This window comes from Colias eurytheme, chromosome 18 (assembly GCF_061535395.1).
Source record: "Colias eurytheme isolate Ceu_HAF_F1 chromosome 18, ilColEury1 Martin Lab GWU primary, whole genome shotgun sequence".
NCBI classification, from domain to species: domain Eukaryota; kingdom Metazoa; phylum Arthropoda; class Insecta; order Lepidoptera; family Pieridae; genus Colias; species Colias eurytheme.
The window spans coordinates 114,336-134,945 of NC_142997.1; the positions used below are offsets into that span (position 1 = coordinate 114,336).

General features: G+C 34.0%; 1 protein-coding gene across 1 annotated transcript; it reads left to right on the forward strand.

The window, feature by feature from the left end:
- Positions 1 to 9,451: 9,451 nt before the first annotated feature.
- Positions 9,452 to 10,231, forward strand: LOC149900400 (uncharacterized). The gene has a single exon (XM_090112686.1). The coding sequence runs from the start codon at positions 9,452 to 9,454 to the stop codon at positions 10,229 to 10,231; it is 780 nt and encodes a 259-aa protein (XP_089968812.1).
- The last annotated feature ends 10,379 nt before the right edge of the window (positions 10,232 to 20,610 follow it).

The following is a 20,610-nucleotide window of genomic DNA, read 5'->3' on the forward strand; positions in this document are numbered from 1 at the left end:
TGATCACAGACTAATAATAATATACTAGCTTTGATCGTCGTATCGTTAAATTACATAGCAATGCAATAAACCCTGACATTTCATTCCCGTGCGTGGTAGCTCAAAGCTGACCTACAGTTTGTATGAAATTTCCGGGAACATCTAATATTATGACTCAGATTGAGTTAGTTTTTTACAAGGGCTCCAATGTGGGCTGTGGCATTAAATATGAAATTACTTTGAAGAGAAATTAAATGTCATATTATAAGATATAATACAAGTAATTTAATAGCGAATAATATAAGCTATTTGTAATTAATTAATGAAGTAGGTTTTAAGTATAACTATTTTATGTGAGCAAATTTCTATTTGACACAGCCTTTATTTGTCTTTTAGTAAATATTAATTATATTTTAGTTCTACGAAGTTGTAGTCGTTATTAAATGCGACAACTTAACATTGTCATTAATATAAAAGAATGAGAATAACTTTTTTACTTCGAAATATTATTTCAGTTCCACATTTAAAGGTTTTATACAAGATTGAACAAAACTTTTAAGCATATTAAACGTACAATATTATAAGTTAAATATTTAAAATGGTAAAAACCTTCATCTGAACTTGTTTTGCTGTACTATTGACTGTTTGGGTTTAGTTTAAGAGAAACGAGTTAATTTAACTTTTATCATACAAGGAAAATTACAATTTCTTTACGTCATCAATACATGTTTATTTATTTCACAGAGACATGCATGATACGACGTAAATAAGATTTCCATATTCACGAGTGCATACAATGAATAGCTTAGAGTTGTGTAATGAAGGATTATTAAAAATGTGCCTATTTGTGTTGCAGTCGGATAACATGTGCAATAGTGTGAGAGGGCTGAGGGCGAAGGACGAGGGCGGAGTGTGAGCGGGGGTGGGGGGATGGGAGGGGGAGAGGGACGCACCTAATGAGTTTGTGCTCGATTAATTATTCCATGCATAATCGGCTGTGTAGCCTCGTGTTATTACATATAATGTATTCCACGTTGTTGCTGTCCTGTTTTGGTGTAAAATTCCGCGGAATTATGTTTAAGTAGACTTGTAATTAGGAGGATATAAGCATACTGATATTATACTGACTAGACGGAGACAACTTTTATCAGTAAAGGAAACTTGTGTTTGCGTCGTAAAAATATAACTTAAGTTTGCCAAAATGGTTGATATTGCCTGCTCTACATAAGTACTCAATATTAATATATAATGTTGTCATTACTCATTTCTCTGTTTCACCTGCACCTGCAATACGGAAAACATTGATCAATTAGTGTTTTATTTCAACTGTCCTAAATTTAATAAATATCGTTAACTAAAAAAAATCTTTTTATTTTCTTTCCAGCAAAACATCGTCAAATTATCCTGAAATCTGTCTAAAACCTGTTTAGTAACAATTTTTCTTCAGGATTGGAGAAAATCTCAGATTAGACACTTTGTTGTTGTTAATAAATTACAAATAACAAACAAAAAATATTTCTCCTAATCGCTGGGTATTATGGAGTTGAATAATTTATGGTTTGATTAATTTTAAGATTTTCTCACGCGAGGGGAGACGAGGGGATTAGGAAGGGGGAAAGTGAAACAATCTGGCTTGTTATTTATTCATTTATTTACTTCTTGTCTAAAATTTGCAAGTAATTTGCTATGGTAGAGTCATATTGTACAGATTGATGTAATTCAGTAGAAACATAAATTATGAAATCGATAATAAAAACACAACACACACACACACATTACACAATAAAGTTATTAGAGAGGAGAGAATATTGTATCGTAAAGAAAGTTACATATTTGTCTGTAAAGTGAATGTTCGCATCAGATTAAATCTATAAGAGTAAGATAGTACAAGTATTTGTTACAATTAGGTATTTTTATTTATCGGCTGTTAGATCTGAGAATTAAAAAAAAAAGAGATACAAATTAACTCTTATTTTAATAAATATAATGATTTCATTACACATAACCATTACACAGTCAGAAAATATAAGCAGATGTTTATGGTTGTATTTGCTTTCAGTAACATGTGACGAACTACAAATTCCAGACAACAAGTAGGTACCTATCAATTATTCAAGCAGTCTGTTTTAAAGCAGCTTAACCATTTCTGAGCTATTACAAAAGCGTAAACAAACCCTTTTACGACCACTGATTGCGTGCCTCTGAGTATCGATACAGCCAAACCTACCAAATATAGGATTTAATGAATTTAACAATGCAAAACACTGCTAATTAAAATTAAGCGTTTGTTTCGTTCCAAGTAAAGCGGCCACTGCCTAGTGCCTTCTCCACTCAGGCGTATACGAAATGTTATTATTTCAATCTTTCGGATAGATTACAATCTAGAATGACGTTTACTTAGATTAATTGAGAGGGAAACTTCAATACTTTCTATAAGTACACAAACTTGTATAATTAATAACTATTCAATATTTTTATCGGAAAAAACAATCTACTTAAAATTTAATTGAAATCAGATTTAATAAAACTAAATATTTCTTGCAATTAGTATTTAGTAAGACTATCCATCGCGCTATCTGCAGTTATTGCTTCTAAACTTATAAACTGTAATGAAAAATAAAGAACTACCAATAGAAAGAATGTCACAAGTTCTTATAACTGTAATTCGTAATGTTGAATATGTAAATATTGATATATGTAATTGAATGACCCATAAATATATCGCAACGTAATTAGTATAATGGGTCTGCTTTCTATTTTAGGTCACACGATTATTGCAAACTGTTTCAACAACGTCGCTCATCTTTATACATATGGATGTTGCTAATCATTATACGCTTCTTAAATGGATGTAATTAAATAAAATGTAAATTTTAACATTAAAACATCAATAAATTATCATAATTTCTTACTCGTTTCGCTTCACACGATATGTTTATACTTTGAGATGTATTAGAATGTTTACATTATCCTACTTTATTTTATTTAATTCAAAATAAATAAAAAATATAGCATTTAATATCTAAGACATAATACACAATTAAAAATTACTAACTGTCCTTGAATATGAGGTAAAGTTAAAATAAAGAGTTCTAATCAAATTTAAATTATTAAAAAAATAAAAAATACGAGGTATTAAAATATAACATAACGCCAAATTTATTATCTAATAAAAGTTTAACAACAAAAAATTGTACCTATGGTTTTTTGTAATATTCCAAGTCAATGTTATTAAAATTTTAATAAAATTAAACAAGCCAACCCTGAATTAATTTCGCAGAATACACTCTTAGGTAAGATAAAATAACAATAACATAAAAGTTATCGCGATTCGCGAGGGCCGCCAGAATCGAGTCTGAAAAAATAATCAAGATTCTCTAAAATATTGTTATCATCGTTCGCTAGGCTAGAGACAATGGCATTTTTGTGGAATCACCCTTCGGAGCCGGGAGTGACCCGCATTCCCGGCCCGGCTCTAATCTACGATGGCTTCTTCGAAAAAAGGAATATTTTATAAAAGCTTGGTGCGCTCAAAGAATGCGAATTAACATTTCTCTTTGAAACGTCAGTCAGTCGGTATTGTAACCGGTCGGACGGTTACGTGCCGGCCGGAGTCCTGGCTCGAAGGGGTTCCGACTCGCATACCCCTTTGTGCTTTGGGATGATTCCTCGCGGAACAATCATGCATAAACCACGGAGCAGTTTTATCAAACGCCGAGACACGCACCCAAGCTGTCCTGTTTCATCTGCATTGTTCATCCTCGTCTCTACGACACGAACGTTTAATATTATTATTGTGAAGATGCACCTTTTCATATAATAAATCTGCTGCGTGTGAACATTAAAAAAACCAAAGATTGCTATGCATTATTAATATCAAAGTTATTCCTACAAATTAACTACATCTATTATGTTCAAAAGACGTACTATGCCGAATGTTTCAGTAAATCATTCTATTGTTGTCTAGAACAGTACACAATCTACACACAACACAAATCAATGCGACTGTTTCAAATATTAGTTCATGACCTATTGGTAATTAGATCTAGGGCTTAACCCAATTTATAACTATTTTAGGTTGGCTATCTAGAGTTCCTATCCAGACATACCGAAATAAGCCCTAACTAGTCTGACCTAGGCAGCCGGATCTATTTAGAATATGTAAATCATGCCGAACTGAGTTCTATATTTTATTTCTAAATCGAGGTTAAAGTTTTAACAAAACGACATTGTTGCCTGAAAGAGACGTACCTATTAATATGTCTACTTGGATCTATGTAATACGTCTATTTTATATTTAGGCCTAATATAAATCTGTTGCTATAGTAGTAGTTTTCATAGGGACGCACAGATGACAGGGACTTTTTTCTATACTATAATATATAGTGATTATTCTCTCTATTCAAAGCGATGTAAGCACTCCAGAAATATTTAAGTAACATGCAATACCAAGATCAATACATTTCCTATAATATGCTATAAAGAAGGTACACATGTGTAGTACAACAAAGTACATTTGCGACATTCCCCGCGGTATAATCTCGTGCCGCGACGCTGCCTGCCTCTAATCCGCTTTTGCTTCTTCTTATTTCCGTAGCTCATACAGTCTGCTGTATTTAATTTAACTTTACTTTAAAGGGATTGTAGGATAGGAAGGGATATTAAATCCCCTTGTTCACATATTGTATCTACTAAATTAATTCACATAATATTATTGAGAGAATATATTGTGCACGTCATTATCTCTCTTCATGAAATTTTGCAAATGCAATTATTCAGCATTGTTACAACTTATATGTATTTTAAATCAAAGAACAACGAAAAATACGAAATACGATACACAAATATAATATTATTATACGAACAGAATAATAGAAACGAATCAGAACATTCATGTATACGAAACTTCACAAATAATTAATATAATAATAACTTTATAAGGTCTGTTGTTTTTCTGTTACTTATTTTTCTATAGGTACAATTGCTATCATAATAGAATATAGATAGGAAGAAAATAACTTTTGTCTCTAACAACACTCGTGCGGATCAAGTTTCCCTGTCAGCACAATATTGAGTAAATAGCTCACAACATTTTGTATAACTTCGTGGAAACATTCTGTGGCGTTAAATTAAATTTTCTCGTGAATGAATCAAAATTAAATTCTCAATGATATTTTTCTCGAAACTCACTTTGGTGTAATTAATTTTGCAATTATTAATCTATTTTCCACGCTCTTCGTAAATGACTTTGAATTTATATTTCGTTGTAGCAATAACACAAATGGAAAACGTCTTCAAACTGTGTTATTTTCGACAATTCGTACACCATAATAGCGTTCTGCATTTTAGATCCCTTATGAAGGTATCATAAAAAGTAAAACGTTTTTGACTCTATGTATAAAGTTTACACCTCATGATAGCACATGAATATTTTAAGTACTGACAATGACTAGGGGAAACTAGTTTCCGCTGACGCTCTTTGTTACAAAAAACACTTGAACACTCGCAGCTCTCGACCATTGACACAATCAAAATCAATAATCACCACTTACAATAAATCATTAGGATCTATGCAAGTTCTATTAGAGTAATCGATCGGTGGCTATCGTCGATCGATCACGGGCGATAGGATCGTTCAGGGGTCCATTAAGCCAGCTTAATTAATCGGGAAGTCGGTAGGCGGGCCGGTCCCCGCGCGGCCGGTCCCCGCCGCTCGGCCAGAGCCCGCTCGCGCCACACCTACCTAAGTGCTTTTTTGCACATTCATTTGGGGTCAATGTAATAGGAGCTTTTCTTTCATTTCAAAGTGTATTTTAAAAGCAATTTATTTGAGGTATTACGCTGCGCTTTCACTTCGAGTTGATTATTTTCACGCAATTTACGAGAGAATGTTTTGTTGCGTCGTTAATTTAAGCCATAAATAATGCTTCTTTAGTTGTTATTCCATGTAGGATACTGAATAATGTTCACATAAAATTATGAATACATAAAGCGGTAATGAAATAATAAATTATGTTTTTACATGGTTTTTACTTAGTCTGACTTTTTTTGATTCCGGCTTTATTTGTTACTAGAGGTCCGCCCCGGCTTCGCCCGTGGTACATATTTCGCAATAAAAGGTAGCCTATGTCCTTTCTCGGGTATCAAAATATCTCCATACCAAATTTCATGCAAATTGGTTCAGTAGTTTAGGCGTGATTGAGTAACAGACAGACAAAGTTACTTTCGCATTTATAATATTAGTATGGATAAATTATGTAAGTATTTAAATGTATATTCTCTAAAACGCTCCTAAACCATGGTTGATTTACGTTGTATAACGTGTTCCCAAATGTCGTGTTCTGCAAATAAATTATAACGACGAAATTTGGCACATTTGGGACTATGTAAAACGGCCGTAAATCAGTCAGAATCTTATTTCATTTTAATTGCCGTTTGGATCGGTCTCTCACCAGTCACCACCATGTTATCGCATTTCACACGGCGTATGAGGGGACTTCAGACCAAAATCCTTAACCCTTTGTATTTGTAAAGTTTTAAAAGATGTTTTATTTTGCCGATATAAAAAAAAACTGTTTTCACATATAACGCAGTGATGAAAATTGAGTGTTTATCGTTACTTATAACCTGAAATGTATTGATTCCTTGATGTATCACATAAAAAAAAGAAAAACTGTTCACTGCCTCAGCATTTACAAATTTTGTTTATGAAAACAAATCAAGGTTTGTTTTGCATTGAAAGTAATTGAACTTTAATTATTCATAAACAATGCTTGTTTTCATTTATGTCCATCACGCGCACATGCGCGAAATTTAGCTGACATAACAATATTGTAAATTAATAATTATGATGAATTTATTCACCATTAATATTGGAATACGTGATCAAATAACATACTGACTTATTCGAATACTAGCTGACCCAGCGAACTTTTTTCCGCCAAGTGTGCTTTTCCAATTTCCACCAATACTGTACGAGAATAGTATCGCTTCAAACGCTAAACCCTTCAAACTTCAAACTAAATGAAGCGATATGATATTCATTCTCCCTAAATCATGTACTTACTTAAAAGTTCTTTGTTGTGAGATTATATTGAATTGAAAACGATTTGATTCTATTTAAAAGGTAAATACTAAGTTTACGTTTGGATACGGATAAACGGTATTTATTGAGCAGAGAAATGTAAAATGTACAAACTTCCCACGCTTGTTTTGTCTTGGCGTTGGATCGCGATCGTGTCTCTTGTGTCTGTTATATCCTATTTGAATGAAAAGGAATAATATCTATATTGATGTAATATGATTATCAATGGTTTAATTTTACATAATTACTAAGATACTATTCTTAGAACGAAGATGAATCGTGGCGGTGTAGGTGAAGTAATCGATGATTACAGGGACGATGTAATCTATACTTAATATTATAAAGCTGAATAGTTTGTTAGTTTGAACGCGCTTATCTCAGGAACTACTGGTCCGATTTGAAAAATTCTTTCGGTGTTATTTATATTTGCCCATTTTTCGAGGAAGGCTATATATCATTACGCTAAGACGAGGAGCAGAGCCACGCGGGTGGAACCGTGAAGCGCAGCTACTATACTTTAATTTCCAAATATCAGGCAACTATATTGCATAGATACATGTTTGTACGTATAACAACAGACGCTGTGTGTGACAGGCCCACGCCCGAAGATCCAACACCACGCTTCCGGCCCATCCTTCATGTTGCTTTGATAACGTTTCTCGCTTTTGATATTTAAAATGTTTTTACCGTTACATTATATCCGTATGTTTAACAAGGATGTCCTGTTGCTTAGTAGACATGATTATGATAATTACAGCTATATGTACTTATGTAACTTTTATAAATAAATTCTATTTCAAACTTTTATTTATTTTTAATACTTCTCCTTACTCTAAGTTTATTAATTCATAATTATACATTCCGCATTTGATTTGTGAATTATACTGTAGTCTGTAATGTGTATGTAAATGATAAATCTTAATATAATTATATAAATCTCGTGTCACAATGTTTGTCCTCAATGGACTCCTAAACCACTTAACCGATTATAATAAAATTCGCACACCATGTGCAGTTCGTTCCAACTTGAGAGATAGGATAGTTTAAACATGTAGGTACCACGGGCGAAGCCGGGGCGGACCGCTAGTGTATTCTATAAAAATAGACACAACTGATAATATTATAGTTCAACACTCAAATCTCAGAAGGTCCTGTTTACTTGAAAGCAGGCTTATTATATTATAATATGTATAGGCTATAACAATATACATTTTACATACCGCATATTCTCATGGTACACAGGCGTCAGGCACACAGCAAACGTCATGAGACATGAGTAACAGATGAGCACACATTACGAACATAAATATAATAGAAGCGTGCTCTTGAATAAATCAAATCAATCAAATGGTAGAAGCTGTCAGGGCTCAACTACTGAGCCGATTGTGCTGTTTTGCGACATAGCATTGAAGCAATATTGTATGCCCGAAATACAAGATAGAGTTTATAGTTATATAGTTAGAAATACGAGACAGTTTAGTCTCCAATTGAAAATTCTTGTCCATAGTTAAATATTAGCCGGAACCCGTTGGTTATTCGCGTGGTACCCTTGTGAAAGTATGTGCTAATCCATACCATCTTTATGCTAATCCAGATTCTAATCTATCTCTATATCAAATTTCATACATAATCGATAGGCCGTTTCAACGTGATAGATTAGCAAACGTTCATCATATACATCACACATTCTTAGAAACTTTCACGTTTATGATAAATTATTAGTAAGATTAATAATTATTTATTAGTAAGATTTACAAGTTACGATTGGCGATGTTGCACACGATGAAAAACTATCGCATCGTATTTAATTAAAATGGATACCTACGTTGAACATTCGCTTTAAAGTCATTTATTTCTATAATCGATGTATTCTCCTTTTTTATGATTACCTAATGTAAATATGTATAAAGCTTCGTGAAACAAACACAGTGTACAAAATAATCCAATGTAGCAATAAATATCTTTAAACACAAAATTATGCACAATATACAGAAAAGAAAGTTAGAATCGAGCACGATTTGTGTAGGATGTATTGAGTAATAAATATTTAATTTTATAACCTAATAATTTATATTGATGACTTCTATAATTAATTATAAATCACAATAAAGCTTATGTAACCAATTACGGTTACATGTTTACATGTTTGGTAGAAATTTAATAATTGATGTATTACATGTAAATTGTTTGCATAGTAATATATAATAAAAAATTTGTACTGTATATATCAATGAAAGATTTTTCCGACGACGAGAATATGATAATATAGAGCTAGATATTATAATCCCGGAAGGACGTATTCGCCATCCGGTTACCAAAGTTATTTATAAATTTACTCACATTGTCAGCATTTGCAAAACCCAGCACGCAAAAACACAACACAACGCTATGGCTATGGTTGAGCGGTTGAATCTTACTTTAAAAGCGGTCTCTAAATGGGGTGAAGCTAATTTAGTCGGGTTCAACTCTTCAAAAACACAGGCTTGTCTGTTTACAGCTAAGCGCACTGGTTTCAGTCTAACACCCAGTTTTCAGGATGTGTCTTTAAATTTATCCAATGAGCTGGAGCTTCTAGGTCTAACACTCTCTTCTAGCCTGAATTTCAAGAGCTTCATTGAGTCCAAAGTACAAGTTGCAGCTAAGAAGCTCGGAATACTTTCTAAGGTGAGGGAGTTCTTCACACCGGAACAGCTCTTAAACCTTTACAAAGCCCAGGTTCGCTCCGGTGTGGAGTACTGCTCTCATCTTTGGGCAGGTGCAGCTAAATATCAACTCAACGCTTTGGACTCCATCGAAAAACGAGCGATTAGACTCATTGCAAATGAATCCTTAACCGCATGCAAACTGCATAGTCTGGAACATCGTCGGAACGTAGCCAGTTTGGCGGTTTTCTACAGAATCTTTCACGGCGAATGTGCTGAGGAACTGCATAACCTGTTACCAGCTTCTCCTTTTTATCATCGAGGGACTCGACGTCGGGCCGGTCTCCACCCTTATGTCATCGACATCCCACCCATACGCACTAAGCGATTCGCTTCTTCTTTTCTTATGCGTACTAGTAAGGAGTGGAACAATCTTCCGGCTTCCGTTTTTCCCAGAAACTACAATCTGGATTTATTCAAGAGAAATGTGAATAGACACTTATTAGGCAAACATGCTCCATCCTAGACCACGCTTGTCGCTTTCCATCAGGCGAAGCGATGGTCAAATGCTTGCCTAATCCTAGCATAAAAAAAAAAAAAAAAAACACTTTTTGCATGTTCAAACAAACGAACCTAAATCTTTAAATATTTATAACAGAATGCGAGTGTCTTTCTGAATACAGTAAATTCAACACGATGGAAACTTCGAAGAAATTCAATTTTAACTGTGGACCGAAACATAAAAATTTTACTCGCATGGAAGACGTAATATTATCTTGAGCCTTCATAAACATATTACTTATACCAAAAGATTATCTAATAGAAGCGCACTATCCCATGACATTTAAATACCTGTCGATGTGTTTGCCTGTCTTTCAAGTGCCTTCTCAGGCGCCAATCCAATTAAATGCTGTCAAATGATTTGCAAATCTTTCGCCTTTTTTCCATGCATATAATGTAAGCGGACACATGGCACATGACGCCTGGCACCTGGCTCTTGGCACCTGGCACCTGACCTCGTGTAGGGTGCTATGGGTTATTAGCGAAAATACGACCCGCATGCTTCTCCTGGCGTAACTACGTAATGTTGTTTACTGTTGATGATGCAAGCGAAAATGATTGTATTTTTTAATAAAATTATCTACTGCATAACGCAACTGTTTCTAATCTTGGTGGTTTGATTGGTCTTGTTTATTGGTTACATCGCTAGCGTAGCGCTAACGTAGAATATAGGTGGCATCGATAGTAAATCTTGTAGTTAAACATACAGTTCTTATTCTAAGAACTCAAGGCAAATAACTAGGATTTGAATTTTGCATATTATATTCTAAATTATTGCATCCATAACTACAACGATCGATTTTAAATATATTTTGACAAATAGCAAACTTAAACACGCAACACACGCACAGCAACAATAATTAAACACGAAACGCATTCGAAACTAATGCTTATCAAATATTATATATCGTTAATTGAATAGCAACACTCATACATAATTTGATATGACTCGGTAAATAAATAAATATAATTTATTAACTCGGCCGAGTATTTAATGTCACAATTAGGGCATGCAGAACCGGATCCGGTTCCAAGTTTCTGAAACCCGGTTCCAAATCGAGCTCAGAACCGGGTAGAACCGGGTTACCCGGTTCTTTTATAATACTTCGGAAAAAATACGAAATTAAACAAAAGTAACTGTAAAAGTACCTGATAGGCCTTTTATTTTACGCGGCTTGTGTCTTATTTGATTAAATTAATAAAGAAACAAAATTTCAATACTTCTCTGTATTTATCAGTCTTATAAAAGTACCTTGGCCCTTAGTCAAACGTCAGTATCGCCAAGGAATAGAAATTGCTAACGCTAATTATTGACATAAGCTCATGATATTTTGGTAATGGTTCGGTCACACTACCAACGACGATGACGACCACGACCAAAATTCAAATCTTGCCAAAATTTATTCAAAATAAAATATTTAAATCTCCCGTCATTACGGTACTCGGAAAAAAATTAATTCGAGGTCAATTAATAAAAAAATAGTTTTTTTTGCGATTTTCGCCGAGACGGTAAGTTTATCATACAATCACCTGGAACCAAAATTGTACATCATAAAATTATCTATAAAAAAGGTTAAATACATTTTTTCTTAGGAGCTACCGTTTCTACGAAAAACCTATTTTTTTATCCATTGATCTCGAAAAAATTGTTTTAATTGTGTTTTGCACAATTTATTTAATTTCGACTGTATGAAAATTTTGTTCGTGGTCGTCGTCGTCGTTGGTAGTGTGACCGAATCCTTAGGTAAAACATCATACGCTTATGTCAATTTGTATCGATAGCGTATTCTATTCCTTAGCGTTTTGACTGTTGTCTCGGCGCTCTTGTTATCATATCTAATATCACATAAAAACATGAAAAGTACCCAGCTGTAGGTTTTGAGTCCCATGCGAATGTCGAAATTTGCGAAAATTTTCAGCATTTACGGCTGTATCTTTTGATGCGTTGGCTTGTGAGTTCGACTTTTTCACATAAAAGGGACCGAAGACTTGAGTATTCGATATAAATTTCAGCTTGATACCAAAAACAAAAACATGACTCGATCATTATATGAATCAGTAAAATTAACAGCTTTTCGAATTCGCGAGAAATCTAATAAAAATATTTCTGTAGCCTAATTTTTGTCATTTTCGAAACCTAATTTTTTTTGGCAATACAACCGTAGGAAACTTATAGCATCTAAGGTTAGACAACCAATCGGAGCCACGCTTGAGGCGTGGCACGAAAATTCGCGATGCACGTGAGTCTGACGTTGCCAGATACAATAAATTTGTGATAAATAATTTTGGTCGGAACCGGGAGAACCGGGTTTCATACTATTCAAACCCGGTTCTCAAGATCATCAAAAAACCCGGGTTTACCCGGGTTTTTCGGAACCGGGTAAACCCGGGTGCATGCCCTAGTCACAATATAATATATCGCATAATTCGATACCACACATTATATTGCGCCACGCAAATATTAATAATTCTGTAATGGGCTATAAATATTGTATATATAATATACATCTATTATGACAGATTGAAATGCGAAATTGTAAATGTTCTGATTTGCCCGTTTTATTGGAAAGTTGCTTGTTTAACTACATTTTAACGTTGTACTGAATTACGATATGCGTATGAAATGTATTTAATAATGTTTATTATCGGTACAGTTATTTCTGATTGATGTGACTTGATAAAATTATAATATTTTATCTTAATATACATTTCAGGTTTTTTATATTTCGTTAGAGTACATACCCAAACTTTAGTATACATTAAGCTTTGAGAGATATAATCAAATCCATTTGTATGAATTTGGACTCCCCAGTGAGAACCAAATTCGTTTCAACTTCCAAAAGTACATTTTACTCTCACTATCTTAAACAAAGATGAAGTCTGCGTTTATAGTTTTTGCCCCAACCCAATTAGTATAATTTACAAAGAAATACTGAAATTTAGACACGACCACGTCTTTCTAAAAAAATATGTAGAGAAAAGCTTTATCGTTGGGATTTATCTCGCGTTACTACGCAACGTGTAAAGTTTTTACATTTGCGGAGACGCATCCATCACAGCGCGCTTCAAACGTAGGGAATTTATTTTTTGTTGTCGCGAGAAATGTAGTCGTTAATGTTATTTAATTGGCAATTCCAGGGTGCAGTCACGCTTGTTACGCGCTGGGGGATATTCAGCTTTATTTGTAGAGCTGTAGTGGTTAGTATTGCGTATAGTGTTGTAGAAGTGGTTTTGAATGATGGAAATCGTGAGGAGCGTCAGAGGCTGCGGTTAGCTCGTCGCAGCACGAAAGGCCGCGGGCGGAGGGAACGCATCTGTTATTTATATGAATAATGTTAACCGACTCCCATGTTATAGGATGTCGATTCATCTTTACAATTATTATCCGAGGCGCATGATGGTTATATCATAATTGTCTGTAAGCTTATGTTGGCTTGTAAATTGCTTTGGTACGTACATGTTTATTAGTCTGAGTAAATAATGAAAATGTATATGAATTTGTTTGCTGTGTAACACCTTTGTAATAATTGTTCGCATTTAGTTGTAATCAAATTGCTTTGCACTCGTTGTTTAAATTCAAGTGTATAAGAATTTAATTAAACTTTGGCATTAAAATAAATCCCATGGTTTCAAAAACCGGTCGTATTTTTTTCTATATTATCTACAAGGTGACTAGACTAACAGCTTCAAAAACAAAGCAAAGCAAAATTTAAATTATAATAAAAGTTAATTGAGTATGCACTATGTAGCGTTCTATGCAATTGCACGCTCAAAATATCTGTATTCCTTGACGAGCGAAGCGAATACTTAAGCGGAGCCCTGAAGGCAAAACGATCTTTAAATCGATGATTGAGCTAATACAGGCGTGAAACGGCCAACAAAATGAGTTTACAAGAGCGTGTAACTAACTCGACTATAAAAAGATTATTATGATGGGAATTAACATAATTTGACCTTATTTCTGAAACAACACGTGTTTTGTGGATAAAGCGTATTATTTAGTGTCCAAAATGACTCTATTCATATTAATTCAACCACATCTGCACTTAGTAGTTTTCCTTCACATTCATTGACAGATCACAGAGTAGCAGTGGTAGCAAAAATAACTCTATAGTCTATAGGTTATGCAGCAACTGTAGTCTATAAAATAGCGTCTGCATAACCTATAGAGATGCTATTACCGTGCTTGTAGTCATAAAATTTTCAGATTTTATAATCTGAAAATTTTATAACATAATATTATATATTAAAATATTATTATTATATATTTTGTTTGCAATCTTTTTAATTACAGGACTAGATTTAATGAATACAATAATTCAGTCTTATCTTATGAAGTTACGGCTTACATATGAATTATGAACCATGGTATATTGCAGAGGTCATTTTAAACTGGTTCAAATAGAACATGCATGTATAAAAAAGTAAGGACGAGATATTATATTTACAACATAAATGGAACGGATATTAGCCAGATACGAAAGAACGCGATAATTTAAAGAATTTCAACTCAATGATTATTATCAATAAATCAACAGGATATTTTCTAAGGAATGACAATTTACAACGACCTTTACTATCGAGTATTTAATCAGTGATCAGTTTTATAGATTGTTCGAATGTGTACATGCTACAAGAATCTGTCGGCCTACTAAAGAAATAGAATAATATTTATACATTTAGAAGCATATACTTACATTTCTAAGTGTATATAAGCATATTTTCTAAGTGTATTTATAAATTAATTGTATGTTCAGATACAATAGCACTGTTTATTATTGCTAGCGACTAAGAAACTCTTAGCACCATTAAATTGACAAGAACAAAAGAACTTTCTTTGAATAAAGTCATTTTAAGCTTTGTCGTTATATTGTAACAGATAATAGAGCTGTTGTATGTTTATAACCATTGTATAATACTTTTGTTATTTACATTTTGTATCACAAACACCATTGTTTTTTGAAAAGCATTTAACTATAACGCACATAAAATCGTTTAAATTAATGTAATAAATTCAACAATAATATAAATCAAAATTTGGTGTTGAACCTTGCCTTTAAGCTTTAAACTAAACATCAAGGAATTCGTATCCAGTGTGTCTATGAATTTTTTTTTGTGTGGTGTCTCTCAATGTTAGCCAGAAGGGCTTCTACATATTAATGCGGACGCGGGGGTGAACTGAAGGTTCACCCTGGAGAACTTTAGAATATGGCACTAGTCCCATATGACCCTACAGTTGAACGTTATAATATGATGAAGTTTTCATTATCTTTTCATACTCCTCAAACCGATTGAATACAACACTATAGTATAACAAATATGCAACAAACGAACTATATTATTCCGGATATAGAGATGAGTAGTGCGTCATTAGCTGTAACTTTCTAGATTGCATTAGATAATACTGTAATTGCTTCCCACTGGGCTGAAGCGGATAATATGAGAGTAATGTAGGCACAAAGCACCATTAATGGGCATCGGCGACCCCACTGGGAGTCCCAAATAGTTATAGTCCGGGAGCTGATTGATAATTTTATAATAATTCACCGTTATATATGTAAAAGCAATAGCGATAGTAATCAAACATGAAATTTGATTAAATTTTGTGTCATCTTCATAATGTCTTATCGGCTATCGCTAGCAAAGATTCATATCTTGATTCTGAATTTATTTACATTTTATTATGTGCAAACTTTCACTTGTATCATTAAAATTGAAAGATTTTAAGATAATGTGATGTTCTTGGTAATTTATAGAAACGACACACAATTATGAGTGAACCTAATGATAATAATGATTATGCTATTATGGTAATCTATATATGTAATAACATTGGTAAGACAAGTTATAAATACATTTTCAAGAAATTATTTACATTAGAAAATTTATAATGCTATAAAATTACACATTTTGTTGCTTGCAATTTTACTTATGTATATTTAAAAACGATTAAAGGCCAAGGGGACTTACTTTTAACTTTTAAGTTGACTTTTACAATTTTTTACTCAAAGCTTCCAAAATAACATATTATGCAGAAGTCGTGATACAGGTTATAAAATTATATAAAGTGAAGTCACGTTTTAGTTTTAATATTTTTTGTTGCCATAACGGGTGTTACAAAAATTGTCAGTAAAGCGACATCGCTCATTGTTCAGTCAACACAAATCTACGCATTCATCATTGTCAGCTCCCGGACTATAAATATTTTTCCCGTAAGCCGCTCGTTAATTTACCATATTTAGACAATATTTTATATTTAATCCATCTATTGTATGCAATCTGCGACGCCCACACTCACAAGCCTGTGTGTGTGTGTGAAACCGTAGAAACGAAAGTTTTGTGAAGTGCCTAGAATGTGTGATTTGCAAAGATTTATTTTTATTGGATAAAGCAAACCAGTACGTTCCACCTTCTTCTGGAAACCAGCGAGATTCCAAACAAGTGTTAGATAACAAATTGATGCGCCGCTTGTGTTGACATGACATAATTTGTAACTGTTTATAGCGGATGCTTTGTCAATTCATACGATAAATGTGGATGATTTTGTAAATTATTGTATGGATAAAAAGAAAACACAAAGACATAACAATTTATTCATTATTATTTATCTATAGCATTTTGTTCGTAAATGTTTGTCGTAATATGTTAAATATATACATTAATTAGTTTAGTAAAGTAAATGACATTACTAGCTAATCCTAAAATCCGATTGGCGTAGGATTCCACACTGAGCTGAGCTGTCTCCTTGAGCAATATTAACCGAGTTGGGTTTGGCTCGCGGTATTCAGTTATACATATATATAGATCTAGCTATGTATACACCGTTCCCGTCAACTTACCAGGATTCAGGTCATTAATATTGTTGTTTGTTTGTTTGTTTGAACGCGCTAATCTCGGGAACTACTGGTCCGATTTGAAAAATTCTTTCGGTGTTAGATAGCTCATTTATCGAGGAAGGCTATAGGCTATATATCATCACGCTACGAGCAACAGGAGAGGAGCCACGGGGGTGAAACCGCGCGGAGCGGCTAGTAAAGACATAAAGTCTACTGGATGAATTAGTATGCTGATTGCTTGTACTGAGTCACACGTGTATATCCGTCTTTTTATTCCGTATTTTTAAGATACACTTAGAATGTAGAAAGTTAATTTTGAAATGCGTATAAGAAATAAAATTAAAACTTTTATAAATACTTGTTTTATAGCCACGCAATGACTCTTGACTACAAGTTAGTATCCGTGTTATAAAGATACGAATATTTCCTGTACCGCTGAATAAAGAAAGCTGTCATTTCTAACATTACAAAAAAGATAATAAAATATTGTCACATGCTTCAAACAGCACAAGGAGAAAACCTTGGTAAGATGAAAGGCACTCGCATTTAAATAGGTTTACGTAGAAACGTCAAATTCTACAATAAACTGTAACCACCTGTAATGATTCATATCGCAAAGTGATAACATCTGTTCCCTCTCTCTAACTCGTGCACCTAGAAAGGGACAGCTACAGGCGTGCACATGGTACGAGTACGAGTACGGTACGAACGCGATAAAAAAACAAATGGCTACAAGTTACAACAAAACCCACGCTAATCCGATACTGTGTCTAAAATTTCAACATTTGCCCACAAACGGATAAAGTTTGTTTAGATAAATTCATGGAAAAACAACGCGCACACAAAATGAGCGTTTGCAATATCTTTAATTATTTCTATAGAGCAAACACAATGCAACACCGTAGCTAATACACTTCGATATTTTTATGCGGTGAAATTGCCTATTTTTCATGATTCATTATGCTGCATATTGGACCTTGGCTAAAGACCTTCAGAAGTGCTTTTAAGTGCCAATTTCAACTATCTAGAATTACACGTGACACCATTAGACAATCTTCCATTTTTCAGAAAAAGTACATTTAACCTGACGCATCGAAAAATAAATGTTAAAAATACTATGTAATGACGATTCGAAAGTGCTACTAAATAGTAGTCTAATTGAATAAATGAATGTTTGAGTTTGAGTTTGAGTTTGAAAATATTATAATTCGAATGTGATTAGCTTGAATAATAAATATTAGAATTCGAATGTGATAAGCTTGAATAATGAGCTTTTACCAATATATAAATTTTTATGTATACCGTGATGTACAACTCTACAATATTCACTTTTATTTATTAGGCCACAGTTAAAACTTTTACATTGCAGTGCAGAAAAATGTTTATTGTAATATTTATTTCACTTGTGAAGGTGTAATAAGTGTAATTTGTATTTTGGAATGTTGCGATAAAAAATATGAATAATGCTTATTCAATTAGGGAGTACCTCGCTAACGATAACCTAATACGTCACAGTGACGGGTACGTGTAGAGCACAACAAAGGCTGTTTACCCTCGTCCCGTCCCCAGCCCCGGCCCCAGCGCGGCCCCGGCCCCGGGCTGGGACGATAAGCTCTATAAAACTGGACAAAGGATTCCCTTGCGCTTTCATGTATGTCGGGCTGTTACACAATCGATCTGGATATAAAAATATATATTATATTGCTTATTTTCTTACATACTTAGTCTATATAGGTCGGTCTACATAATTATTATAAGCAGTTCAATTTTGATTTTAAAAGACCGCTCAAATTATATTACTGCTACAGATTTGCCTTAGGCCTAAGGGCCCAGAAGGCAAATCTGTAGCAAATCCTTTCTAAGGAAAGTAGGAATTGTAAAATCGCACAGTAGCCATAATTTACACATGTTTTAACAAATCATTGCATCACGCATTATGACGTTGTTCCTGTGTCTAATTTTCCAATGTCCCAGTTTGATGAGGTATTCAGTTAGGTCGATTACGTGCGAGCCCGCGTGGTAGGCGCTAATCTCCCGAGGTATTACTGCTAAATACTGCGCTAATTGCATACGGATGCGTGCGGCATATGCCACCAGCGCTAGGACGTTTCTTACCTAATCCTACGCGTTATATCTTCGTCAGATTTAAATTCCGACTTATATACTGTTACATTACTAGGTCTTCCTGTGTTGATTAATAGCGTGACTATGTGCAACTTCGCTATATAGGTGAGGGTAGGTTGGAAGACCTATTCACAAAAAGAAGGTCGACAGAGCTCCCCTTCGTTCAGGGAATATCGCTATTATCTATGGTTCATTGACATAACATCCTTGAATTAAAACGATCCAACCTTATCAAGATTATCAACATAAAAAACTAAGAGGGTAGATTTCGAAAATTATAAATAAGTATTACAATGATACAGCGATTTCTCCATACTCCAGTAATACAATTGAGAAGTAACATTCGACAATAATAGCTGGAAACTTGGCTGATAAAAGCACAGGGACGTGGGAAGCGTGTTGGCACTTGGCAGTGGAGCCAGCACGACATAACACTTAGACTGATGGCTAACGACGCTGTCTCAACTGCTGCTACACGGCACACGGCGCACGGCAGAACTAAACCTACTGATAGTATTAACTACGTGATTATAAGAGCTATTCGGGAACCTGTAGTGACTTTATAGTTATGGAAGTTTTGCAGATGTACATAGTTACATTTTTTAATGCGGTTGTCAGTTTCATGTAGCTGTATTATCTGTATGATATGGTTTGCGGTATGCTTTAAATAGTTGACCCTGAAATATTGAGCCATAATATTTTAATGATAATTGTTTTCTGTCCCATACAAATGAATATGTAAAATATACAATGATTGCATTTTTATCACACGGATACGTCTGTTACACAAGCTCTTAATTCTACAAAGTACTTCCCATGTTTTCAGTGCACCTCCAACCCTTTCTAGATAATCTGTCCATACGATTAAAATCAGTATTGTGTCAGTTGGTGTGAGTGGGTCGAGCCACGTCACCTTCCATCGAACTGCTCGTGTATTCATGTACTACACATCTGTGGGACGTCTAGCCTACACTGGTGTGCTAAAACCAACTCTATCGTCTTGGTATAAGGTTGGATTCAGGTTAAGGATAAATAGTTTGTATTTATTGTGCGCGCGCAAACCTTAAATTTGATACACTGAACGTAATACAAGATGAGAGTCTTGGATAAGTTTACTAGTTACGATATAATAAAATAAATTAAGGTCTACGCGCACTGTGGGAATGATTCAGTTGTAACAAAACAGATGTTATTTTGCACTTACATTTAATGTTTCTTAAAGTTAACATATCAGTACATGATCTTTAAAGTGTGTGTTTGTCAATGGTATGTATAATTACTAAAAGCGTCTAAAAATTCAAAGGTGCTGTGCGGTGCGATCCTTCTGAAAGCTTCGATGAAGATCGCTACAACATGTCTCTTTATAACAAGACATTTAATTAGG